This window comes from Primulina huaijiensis, chromosome 18 (genome assembly GCF_012295235.1).
Source record: "Primulina huaijiensis isolate GDHJ02 chromosome 18, ASM1229523v2, whole genome shotgun sequence".
NCBI lineage: Eukaryota > Viridiplantae > Streptophyta > Magnoliopsida > Lamiales > Gesneriaceae > Primulina > Primulina huaijiensis.
In genome coordinates, this window is record NC_133323.1 from 4,181,091 (window position 1) to 4,193,228 (window position 12,138).

The following is a 12,138-nucleotide window of genomic DNA, read 5'->3' on the forward strand; positions in this document are numbered from 1 at the left end:
TTACATAAAAATATATATTTATCAGTTTAAACTCTAAACAATATACATTTAATCAAATATAATTATCTATGTTTTTTAAAAAACCAATAAATCAAAATAAAGTTTAATATTAATAAAATAATATTCTAAATAAAATTAATCACATATAACCAAAAAATAAAATTTTCAATATAAAAAATATTTTTTTAAAAGAAAAATAAAAAGCAAATTAATTTTGTTAAAAAAATTTAAATGTGCGAATCGGTCGGATCAATATTGTACTTGTAATAGTGAAAAATGATTAGATATCTCCTTAAAAACTTTTTAAATATTACGTCATCAATGTTGCAAATTAAATTTTCAAATTTTCATGACATTAGGATTATAAAAAGGAATTTAATATAACTATATTGGGGTCATGATACCTTCTATTCAATTGCACATTTTTTATTAATACATAAACATTATATATACATCTTGATCAGAAAAAATCGAGAGAAAAAATATCAGATTTGGTCGTTAGAATTTTCGAAACAAACGAAAAGAAAATGAAAGATGAAAACATGGATATCTCGAAGGCTTTGTGAAAGAAGAACTTCACGTGGAATAAGATTTGATCTTGGAAAAAATTTCACATAATTATATTTTTTTTAGAAAAAATTATTTAATAAAACGTATTTCTGAAATTTATATATTACCTACAACTACCGTATCTTAATAACTAAAAAAGAAAAGGAAATGCAGTTAAATACGCTTTCTTTCCCCGTATGTCGTCGTCCTACTTCCTCCCTCGATTCAATCTCCAAAATCCAATCCCACCGTAGCCGACCGTTTCATTCCCGCCATGAATGTCCTCCAATACTCCGCAGCCTCCCGGTTCTCTGCCACTCATACCCGCCGCATTTTCCAAAGGCGTCTCCGAGAAGGCGCTTTCACCGCGAGGTCTCCATCATACACCACATTCCCCCAAGATACGCCTTTGAAAAGTTTCTCCACGCTAATCCTAGGGTTTCATTTCTTTTCAGGTCAAGTATTAGACTTCCTTTTAAAGAAGAGAAAGCGGAGTACTATGATCATCTTCGAGCGGCTGCTGATGTCGTCGAGCGTGCATGTCGTCTCTGTGTTGATGTAGGATCTATTTCTCTTCTTTTACATGGATGCAATTTCTTTTCGATGAAGACGATAGTTTTTGAGTTTAAAATTTCAGGTTCAGAAATCGTTGTTTTCAAGTGATAAAAGAATCCTTGAAAAAATGGACCAGACCCCGGTAACCATCGCGGACTTTGGCGTTCAAGCTCTTGTTAGCTTGGGTAATTTTTCGCTCCTTGGAGAACTAGTGACTTCGTGATTTACTGTAAATGCTTTTATTCTTGACCTGTTTAAATGTTGCAGAAATGGGCAGATTGTTTCCTTCTATTCCATTGGTAGCGGAGGAGGACTCTGCATTCTTGCGTGAAAACAATCTTGTTGGTCCTATTGTTGAAGTTGTTAGTGGTAAATCAACTTTGGACGAAAAAGAATTAATTCCAGGTGATATTTTAAAGTCAATTGACAGAGGGGGAAAAGGTTCCTATTCCTTCGGACCTGAGCAGGCTACATATTGGGTGAGCTTGATTATGAATTTTAGGATGGTATAACATTTTTATTTTAGTTTGAATTTTGATGTTTTTCAATAAGATTTGAATGTGAAATAATTGGAAGAATTGGTAGAACCAATGGTTTGCTGGAAATAAATTTAAGGAATACAGGTACTCGAAAATTTGGTGAAAAATTATCAGGTTGACAGAGTAAATTTTGTGTTTTCTAATATGAAATTTATGCATCAAATGCCACTGTTTGGAACATGCTGAATTCGTTTGGGAAAAGTTACTGTTTTGTTTCTTATTTTTCTCCTATAGACTGAATTTTGGTTACTAACATCATTGGCAATACAGATATTGGATCCTATTGATGGAACACGAGGGTTTGTCAAAGGTGGCGGAGCTCTCTATGTGGTATGCCCTCTCCATGAGTTTCTCTTTTGTCCTGCGGTGGGGCTTGATGTGATTAATACTTTTTCTTTGAGAGTTTCGATGAGTCAATCGAGGTTTCTTTGAGGCCATTAGTTTTGCATCAGCTTGCGCTGTTTCTCCTCATGTAAGTGTGTAATCTCATGTCAATTTTGAATATGTTTTATTACTTTATTTTAGTATTTTGACACACTAATATCACATGGTCAACCTAGTCAAAAGTAGGACAACAATATTGGTCACTTGGTGCGAACCATTGTTTATTGTTGGTACAGTTATGTGTCAGTGGATAGAATTCACATGACCAAGGATTAGATTTAATCTTATGTGAGTCTTAATTACATTTCTGAAATTTCTATTCCTGAAACTCATTTTTTTCTTTGTCGGGAATTATTAGGGAAGACCATTCTATTTTTTCTTATGGCTCATGCATATTGTTGGTGGCAGCATCTTCATCAAGAGTGCCTAACAGGGTTTTCCTGTCTTGGTGTTTTTTAGTTGTGGTGTCTGGATTCTGAGTTGAAGTATTGATATTAATTTTTCTTATTTATGTAATAATGACTTTTAGGTGGGTTTGGCTCTTGTTTTTAATGGGGAGATTGTTTTGGGTGTTATGGGCTGCCCAAACTGGGAGGATGAACAATTAGATAGGTTCTCCTCTGAAGTTTTGGGAGACAAGAATCCAATGTCTAGATCAGGAATCATCATGATATCTCATGTTGGTTGTGGAACGTGGAGGAAAAGATTCAGGGATTCTCAAAGTTGCTACACCAACATGGAAGATAATTGGACCAGGTGTTTTGTTGATAGATTTCACCAAGTTCATGAAGCACGCTTTTGCATTTCAGATAGTCAACAATGGGAGTCATATCCGTTGTCAGCTAAATTTACTGCAACTAATAATGCTGATTGCGTTGGGGAGAACCAGATTTTTCTTCTGCCGACATGCTGTGGAAGGTTCATATTAATTCAAAGAAGATAGTTGCGTATTTATCTTATGCTTATACTTTGTCATTTTCTCATTATCGTTGCACTGTATGCTCGTGAGAGTTTTTCTTTGTTGTGGTGGAAACCGCTTATAAATTTCCTTTGCTAATTGGATTATACGGACGAAAGTAGTCTTTTGGAAGCAGACGAAGGGAGTTATTGAGGCAATAAAAAGTGCGGGTATGGATTTGATTATGAGAGAATGATTTATGTAAAAACCCAGGATTGAAATAGCAATCAAATAATAATTCTCATTCACGATCTAATGATATTCTTGGAAGTGCTTCCACGTCACTCTACTGACTTGTAAATAACTGTGTATGGTGCTTGTCTCGTGCTATGCATATGTGGTTTCTCAGTTGCCTAGATAACTTTACTGTTGTTATGCCTTAGATGTATCGACAACTTATCATAGGTAAGTGGTTTCCTCGTTATGAACATGAACCATGTTTTGGAATTTCAATCATTTTATATGGACACAATTCTGCTAAAATAGCATGCTATTCAGCTCAATATGGTCTATTGATTTGACATAATCATCAAATCAGTTCATGGCTATGCAAACCTTGATAATTCAAGCATGCAGTAATTTTGGAAATATGTTTACAACAGATGCATATTCAATTTTAATTTAAATGCTATCTTATTCTTCAATGTTTGTCTTCTGGTAGTCTCTGTAAATATCTGATGGTGGCATCTGGAAGGGCATCTGTTTTCATTCTTCGTGCAAGGACTAGACGAGAGATCATGGTATTTTATTTAGCTTTTGGTAATTGCTAGAATTTAAAGCATATTGAGTTGATTTCATCTCATTTAAATTATAGGTCTGGGATCATGCTGTTGGGGTCATATGTATTCACGAAGCTGGAGGGAAGGTATGTCATCAATCCATCATAAGATGTTTGCCTCTAATAGTCCCAGAGTTACACAAACAAAATCACAGTGTTGAAGATTTCATAAATTATTTAGGAGATATTGTAGATATTATTTTGTATAGACTTTCCTTTATGTGTGTTATCTAGAATAGGAAATGATCATATGATCAATTAGTGATTTAATTAACTGTTATTCTGAGTATGTAACTTGTATAAAGGTCGTACATGTTCTGTAGAAAAGTAAGCTAGATTTTGCAGAATAATTATTCTTGTTTCATGGTATAGAGACACTGATTCAAGGTTTTCTGCCCCCCTGCATGTTATTTCTTCTCCCCTAAATTGCCATGGCCTCAGAAACATCTCTGGATGGAAAAACTCCAGTCACTTCATGTCAACCCTTTATCATCTAATCCCTCATTTGACAGTCAATTACTGCAAATTACCCAACACAAGCTGAATGGATTGAATTTTCGAGAATGGTTTCAATCTGTCATTCTTGTAATCAAGGGAAGGGGGAAGATTGGGTATTTGACATGTGTTGTCAAAGCCCCATCAGAAACTGACTCAAAATTTTGGGAAGCTGAAAACTCCATTGTAATGGCTTGACTTATCAATTCTATGGAGCCTTCCATTGACCGGGCGTATGTCTGCTACAAAACAGCCAAGGAGATTTGGTAAGCAGTACAAGAGATCTATTCAGACCTGGAAAATACCTCTCAATGATTTGAGATTTGGTCGAAAATTTAAAACACGAGGCAAGGCAGCCTGAATGTGACTGAATACTTCATACTTTGATGGAGTTATGGCAAGAAATCTATCTCTTTTAATTCCTATTGGGGGAGGCTATTCTCACATCTACCTATCTGATAAATCGTCTACCTCGAAAACACTCTAATTCAAAACCCCTTTGAACACTCTAGCTGGCTGTTTTCTAAACCTTAATCTTTCAGCTCCTTATCTCCTAAAGTCGGGTGTACGGTCTACAAATATGTAGATAACTTGGAAAGAGTTGATCCTCAGAGAGTTGACATAATGAAGAGGCCAGCGATTTTGGCCAACAGTTTTCTTTTATAATGGTTAAGGCAGGCAGACTGAGATAACGACAATTGACTAATGATAAATTTTTAGAAATTCTGGACATTTTCCAGCATGAATTTGTGAATCTTTATTTCACGGAGGCCATTATTTCGGCTGGAAAGTGTCAATAATGAGGAATTAATATTCATTGTCAGGTAACTGATTGGAAGGGGTGTCAACTCGATTTTGCTGCAGATCAACTCGAGAGAAGAGTTTTATTCCCTTCTGGCGGTGTTCTGGCTACTAACAGCAGCTTACACAACCCAATACTTGAGATGATCACCTCAAGCTGAATATTCCTCGGTGGTATGTGTCACCTCACCATTTTAGATGTTCATTTTTATGGATCTCTGTTCCTATGGCCTCTTCTATATAGACCCTTCCCACAGTGGAATACATTCATTATTAACGATTTAGTCAAAACAAAGTTCTCGGTGTTCTGTATTTTTGTAAGAAACTTTCCCAAAAAAATTCTCAGAATGAAGCTGTTGATTGATTAAGATTTGTTCATATGTGGGAAAATAACAGGAAGAGTATTTGAGGTTTGGGGAAATTTTTTTATAGTATTGTTATTGTTCTCTAGAAATTATACTTAAGCACTGTGTGCACGACCATAAAAAATTAAGTATCAAGCGTGCCGTGCATTTCTATTGTATATGGATAAAATCTAATTCAACTCATAAATTTTGATTAATGAAATTAGGGGTTGGAACATGTCCGTTTTTCAGGTTCGGGGTACCCGAAAAATTGGATAGTGATTATTCCATGAACAAAAATTCTTGTGAGACGGTTCATCATCAATACTCATTGTGAAACCCTACCCGAATTGATGCCCTTATTTAGATACATTTTATATTGATGATAATTCAAATATTTCATTATCATCTCAAATCAAAATAATTTATTCATTTTATGTTAGATATCTATATATTCTTCTTTATAATTTCCTTATTTTATCCGTAGAAGATTAATATTATTTGATTTGTTTATAATTATTTTACAATTTTATAATATTTAGTGAAATAGTTCATATTTAATTATAAAAATTCTGACGAGCTTTTTAGCTGATTAATGAGTAGTACGGTCTTACGAATCTTTATCTATGAGACGAATCAATCATACCGATATTCAAAATAAAAAGTAAAACTCTTAGCATAAAAAATAATATTTTTTCATAAATGACCCAAATAAGAGATCCGTCTCACAAAATACGATCCGTGAGACCGTCGTATATAAGTTTTTGCCTGATTAGTTTATCGATTTATCATTAATAAAATCTCTCCTTTTAAGTAAAATAATTTAAATCATGCCAAAGGTATCTAGTTAATTATTTAATAAAAGAAATAGAACAATATGAACAAGAATTACGAAAGCCCGTCTGATTCAATAGACAACGAATGAGTCAACTGTTTGTAAGTCCGACCAAATGCTTTCCATAACAAACCCATCAGCTCGTAGAAAATTTTCTTAAAAAATAGAAAGTTTGATGTATTCTTAGAAAGTCCCATTACCTATAATCCACAGCCAGTCGAGAGCAACCCCTGAAAATATGCCCCCAAGAAGAAATAACACTAGCAAATTACCCAATGCATTCTGCTCCGGTGCCTACAAATTCAAAGGTTTGTCAATGTTACAGTCACAAAGTAACTACTAAGTATATATCAAGGCATTTAGTGTGATGTTGTTTCAACTTACTTTGTAGCCCTTTGGAGCAGCTGTGAGGACACAAACAGTGAGATATCCGTTTGTTAATCCGAGAAATGATACGAGGAAAATCATCCATCCCTGGTCTCCATACTTTGCTGTGAAGTAGAAAGCAGGAATAAGGGCGAACCGTGATAGTATTGCAATCATCAGACCTTTTCGTGATTCCAGTTTAATGCATTCAATAAGAGGGATGTATCTTGCAATGAGATCCCACACGTTGTACATTGCTATGAGAACAACTGCGTACCTATTCGAAAAAGGTTATTAAAATAAATCTTCCGAGGCATTCTTGGTGAGCGACGTCCAAAAAACCAATGTATATGCATGTTCGTATTCACTTACCAAGATCCCAGTTTGTGAGTACCGGTGTTTTCATACAAGAATCCGGGAAAAATTGATAATGTGAGGACATAGATCAAATAGAGGTCGATTGCATAATCAATGTTCTGCATCAATAATTGCTTGTTACTTAGCCTCTCTTGTTTAGCATCATCCTGTAACAACGAACGATATTTTTTTCAGATTTTGGTATCCAGTTATTATTTAAGGAACCTTTTGAGGAATCTTAAGCTATCTTCCTTTACATTTTCGCTGTGACTGGTTCGAATCCCAGCCGCAGCAAGATCAGCTGCAACTGTTGTAGATCCTTCTAAAGCAGCCTTTCTCCGGAAGTGTTTGACGATCGGTAGTTTGGCAAAGACAAAGGCGTATAGGAAAATACATAGGAACTCTAGGAAAGTTGAGATAGCAAGAAACAACACTGCAAATACCATAATGAACAAAAGCGTCGTTATCTGAAAACTAATTAACACAATAAAAATTTATGCCAAATGTTGCTATATGGTGGCAGATATGATTTGGTTATGCAATGTAGAGGATAAGAAACTTACCCACACCCTTACGGAGACCATGACTTGTTTTATCAAAAGCTGCTTTGGTAATTAGCCTCAAACCAGAAGTTAAAGCCCCTGATGCAGCCAAACCAGCAAAGAATGACTGCAATTTCAAACAAGAATAGTGATAAATATTAAATATATTATCAACATCTTATGTTTTGGAAAAAAAACCTGAAAACCTAAAATGTATTTTACTTGGATGAATTCGGGGCACATGAAAGATAAATCTCCAACCATTCCACCTTGAACATGAGCATCTGCAACTCCAAATGCAGCAACAAGAACACAAATCCCTAGATAATTCCCAATGCCCCCTCTTCCTGATGTCGCTAAATCTATCTGGTAGAGCATAAATTCAACTATATATGATGGTTGATCACAGCCACTGAAGTGTTCTTGGGTAATCATATTTAAGATCAAACAAAAAATCATCGAGTGCAGAACATACAATTAGAAGCCCAAAGGTACTCAAGCAGAAAAGAACGTATCCGAAAATGTTACGCTTCCTTGTATCTATTTTCGCCTCGTAAAAAGCAAGTATTGCCATTGTACCAAAGGCAAACGGTTGATAAACGAGGGTAAGTACTCTGGAAGGATGGTAATCCTGCAAAGAAAGTGGGGAAAGGAAAAGATTAAAGCATAGATGAGTTCTTCCTATCTGGACTTGTCCCAATGAAGATGATGACAGATATTGCAGTTACAGATAGATCAGATAGATCATTAAAAAGGAACATTCTTTCACATATCTAGTTGGGCCCTGAAACCATTCCAAGAGTATTCCAAAAGGACCAAAAGGAGACCAACTCGCCAAAGCCACCCACCCCGAAAATACACCAAATTTAGCAGTTACCATAACTTTTTTCAAGTAGCCAAGAATAAATGATCGAAATCAAGTTTTTATGATATGGATATATTACCGGGAACAACGCATAATAGTAATCTGAGATTGTTAACATACTATTCCAAGAGACAAGAGATCCCAGTCCAAGAAACCAACAGTACACAATTGCCATAGTTTTCCCCTGTAAATTAATCCAGGCAATAAAAATTCCATCAAGAACACAATTAATCTAGCGCCGACTTACCAAAAAAATAAGCATCACAAACCTCAAGCCTGGTGGGACTTGCAACATCGGCCGGCACAACATCACCCATTGTGGCCCCTTCTCTTAAACATTAGATGGACACGCACGTTCAATATGCAGAAAAGAGTAATCAAAATATAATTATCTAAACACTTAGCATATCAATTACATGACCACCAGAACAAGTGAATGATTCAAAGAATAGGTTACAAAAGACACCACCTCTCTTTCAATCAGACAATTAATGAATATTCGCGCGTCTCAGTAAATCGTGTAGAGGAGACTCACCTTCTCCCAAAGGGCTGTCTTCCAAAAACGCAACTTTTATACTTTCAGTCGCCTATAAATAAACAGTTTTAACATGAATTTTCTGAAACTTTCATAAGAGAACTTATAGCAGTGTGGAGACAAGAAACCGAATATGAAACCAAGAAAATTGTGTTTATCCAATGAATTAATGCAATCGAAAAGAAAACTTTTCGAATCAAGTAAGAGATAGTGCTATATGGGGCATAAATTTCTTAAACATAATATCCAAAATCATCATCGTATGTTCAGCTTTCATGACAACTCAGAACAAGAAATAATACATAGATGGAATAATCTTACCATACTACACAGATTACGAAAGATAAAATGAGAAATGGCAATGAAAATCCCGAATCAAGAACGAATAATAACACTGTATACAAAAAGATTCAATCATTCAAATAACTATACGAGAAGATAGAAATAAAAGAGAACCCGCATGAATACGTTTTTCAGTGGCTGACTTTTCCCAGAAAGAAAGTGACAGCCAAATTTCCCGTCTCTTTCAACAGATTCTCATTAGATTCACGCAAAAAGATCGATTGGGATCGTTGTTGTTTTCGCAAACAAAAATGTTCCCAAAAAATATCATCACATCTCCGTGTGCAACGGGATTTGAGGATCGTGAAATTATATGGATTTGTTACGATGACACCGTATGTGTAGGAATGTAAACTCCTCGTAAAATTCTTTGGTTCATAGAATTTTAAAAATAATTTTTTTTAACAAAAGTTAAATTTGTTAAAATTATTTTAAATATATTTATTAGAAATAAATGTGTGAATATGCATTTACTTTAATAATTAAAATAACAATAATATTTTGAATGTTAATGTTAAATAAAGTTTAGTAATAATTACGATATTATTGTTTTTTTTAAATAATTATAAATATTTTTCAAATAATTTGAAAAATAATTAATATTTATAATTATAATTTACATTTATTAAAATTAATTTAAATCATTAAACAAAATAAATTAGAATTTAATAAATATTTATTTTCATAAAAGAATTAATTAACAAGATTACAAATTTATAAAAATTTAATTTAAGATAGATTTGCATTACAATTTATTTTCTTTAAAATGATTGAAAATAATAAAAATATATGAAATTAATTTATAAAAAAATTAATAAAAATTTAAATATTATATTAATTATTAAATTTTCATTAATTTTAATTTTCATATTATATTGAAGAAAACAATTCAAGGATATTATGATCAATATATAATCTTATCATGATTACTATTCAAAAATTATACATTATCACACCCTTTGAAGAGGGATATTTAATCATACAAATAACATGAATAGTGTGTGCTTTTAATCATAATCAAGGGCTTGAAGACTAATAAAAAACGAACCAAACGCGAATAATCATTCCCTTATCATGGCTACCAAACATAGCCTTCATGTATTTTATTATTTTTTAAAAAATTAAAAAAATCATTTTACTATTTTATCTCAAATTTAATAATTTTATCAATCAAATCAAACACATTACTATTATGAAACACTATTCCACATCCAACTTAAACTTTTTATTAATCACATCTTTTATCAATCATATCCTTTCACGTATACCAAACCGAGCTATTTCATTATTCTACTTTGGGAGAAATGTGTGCCAACCAACCCTAGTATTATATTATAATGGTGGCAATCCTGGCTTACCTAATTTTATTTTAATTACTATTTATATTTTATAATTCGTTTTCAGATAATCTGACTGAAGGTCAAGATAGCCCTTTGTTTGTTTAATTGATGGGTTGAATTTATCATATATTAGCTATAGTAAAAGTTTATTTTATACATCTATTTCAATTTTCTAAATAGTAGTAACATATAGGTAATGTTTGGATATCCTTGTAGTAATTTCCAAAATTACTTTTTAAAAAATAAATTGGAGAATATAATGTATGAAAAATTGTATTTTTGGACATAGAATTTACTAGCTATATGCTGTTATATTGATGAATTATTTAATTTTTTAAGTACTTCATTGTTACTTTTTATTTTAAAAAAAAATATCAGAATCATATCTCTTAAATTCTCTTATCTCATGACAAATATTGCTTTGCTATTTTATTGAAACGTAAGCTATTGAAATCATATAACATCATAATTATATCTCTTAAATTCTCATTTATTAGTTGACTTTTTGACTAAAATACTCGACGAGCTCTAAAACGAACTTGTTTAACAAGCTCGAAAAAGAGTTTGTTTAACGATATCGAAAACAAGCCCTCTTAACGAGCCGAGCTCGAGTAAAGCTTGTTAAGCACGATAAACAAGCTATAAACAAACAAAGTTCGAGTCTATATATATCCTAAACGACCGAGCTCGAACCTGATACAGTTCAATTCGACTCGTTTATATCCCTAAATCTAATTGGAGACGGTTAATAAATTTCGGTCCCTAATTTAGATATTAGTATATAGAATTCGGTCTCTAAGTTAGCGCTCTATGAATATATTCGGTGGCTAATCTAGTGATCAACCTAAAAAATCCAGCCGCTAGGACTAGCGACCAAGAAAATTGGCACAGAAGAGCTTCGGTCACAAATCACATCACAATCATCGTTACATATACATGAAATAATGGAGAGGTGGATTTGACACATAACCAACTTAATTCATCAAAATAATCAAATGAATTTGAAATTTATAACTTCAAATCTCTTCACGTGACATCCCTATGTGTATCGGACCTTCTATACTCTAGTTGGGCTTTTGAAGTAAATTAGTTGGGCCATTATCCAGTTTTAAGTACCCAATAATGATGGAAAGAGATCACAGACCCAGCTTAATTGGGTTCGCAGTACAGGCTTCTAATACGATAGGCAATTTGAAGACCTGTGATCTGGTCCAGATTCACCTCAGATTGGTTACTTGGGCCGGGTCAGTTTAATTAACCGGATCTTTGTATGAAAAATCACTTCATACATAATATTAGAAAACACAATTTCTACGACTTGAATTCAATTTCAACAATTAAAATATCAAACTGAATCGATTGATAAGGTTTTGGACTCTCCGAGTTTATAACTATAATTCGTTAATGTCGAACTTGAATAAAAAAATTAGATGAAACAAGAATTTGTAATCAATTAATGTTTTATTATTCGCAATCGAGGAAATTCATAATCCTTTTGCATTTCTGATTAGTATCACTACTTTCCTTTTATTCACTTGTACCAAGATGTACGG

The 12,138-nt window shown here is 33.2% G+C and overlaps 2 protein-coding genes across 7 annotated transcripts; one reads left to right on the forward strand and one right to left on the reverse strand.

Annotated features, from left to right (window-relative positions):
* Positions 1–693: 693 nt before the first annotated feature.
* Positions 694–5,427, forward strand: LOC140964519 (putative 3'(2'),5'-bisphosphate nucleotidase, mitochondrial). Of its 6 annotated transcripts, none has more exons than XR_012172905.1 (9): positions 694–921; positions 1,005–1,107; positions 1,187–1,289; positions 1,372–1,583; positions 1,914–1,973; positions 2,557–3,155; positions 3,647–3,725; positions 3,800–3,850; positions 5,083–5,215. XR_012172905.1 is itself a non-coding variant. In XM_073424363.1 (9 exons), exons 1-9 carry the CDS (start codon positions 824–826, stop codon positions 5,218–5,220), a joined length of 1,257 nt encoding a protein of 418 aa, XP_073280464.1. In that variant the 5' UTR covers positions 694–823; the 3' UTR covers positions 5,221–5,427. The 6 variants fall into 6 exon arrangements, 5 of the variants coding, with proteins under 5 accessions (XP_073280464.1, XP_073280465.1, XP_073280461.1 ...); XM_073424363.1 differs by having other exon boundaries at positions 2,557–2,969; positions 5,083–5,427; XM_073424364.1 differs by having other exon boundaries at positions 2,557–2,945; positions 5,083–5,427.
* Positions 5,428–6,287: 860 nt separating this feature from the next.
* LOC140964016 (equilibrative nucleotide transporter 3-like) lies at positions 6,288–9,556 on the reverse strand. The gene is made up of 12 exons (XM_073423496.1): positions 9,372–9,556; positions 8,904–8,955; positions 8,638–8,698; positions 8,448–8,552; positions 7,979–8,134; positions 7,726–7,869; positions 7,525–7,630; positions 7,219–7,394; positions 6,977–7,128; positions 6,623–6,881; positions 6,380–6,532; positions 6,288–6,342 (listed from the first exon to the last, which is right to left on the reverse strand). The coding sequence occupies exons 3-11, from the start codon at positions 8,683–8,685 to the stop codon at positions 6,422–6,424; spliced, it is 1,257 nt and encodes a 418-aa protein (XP_073279597.1). The 5' UTR covers positions 8,686–8,698; positions 8,904–8,955; positions 9,372–9,556; the 3' UTR covers positions 6,288–6,342; positions 6,380–6,421.
* Between the last annotated feature and the right edge of the window lie 2,582 nt (positions 9,557–12,138).

Coding starts and splice junctions, on each gene's coding strand:
- LOC140964016 (XM_073423496.1), bottom strand. CDS start 8,685: ATGGGTGATGTTGTGCCGGCCGATGTTGCAAGTCCCACCAGGCTTGAG. Junction 8,135..8,447: donor ACTATTATGCGTTGTTCCCG/GTAATATATCCA, acceptor CTTTCTTTGCAG/GATTACCATCCTTCCAGAGT. Junction 7,395..7,524: donor TGGTCTCCGTAAGGGTGTGG/GTAAGTTTCTTA, acceptor TGGTATTTGCAG/TGTTGTTTCTTGCTATCTCA.
- LOC140964519 (XM_073424360.1), top strand. CDS start 824: ATGAATGTCCTCCAATACTCCGCAGCCTCCCGGTTCTCTGCCACTCAT. Junction 922..1,004: donor GAAGGCGCTTTCACCGCGAG/GTCTCCATCATA, acceptor ATTTCTTTTCAG/GTCAAGTATTAGACTTCCTT. Junction 1,290..1,371: donor TCAAGCTCTTGTTAGCTTGG/GTAATTTTTCGC, acceptor TAAATGTTGCAG/AAATGGGCAGATTGTTTCCT.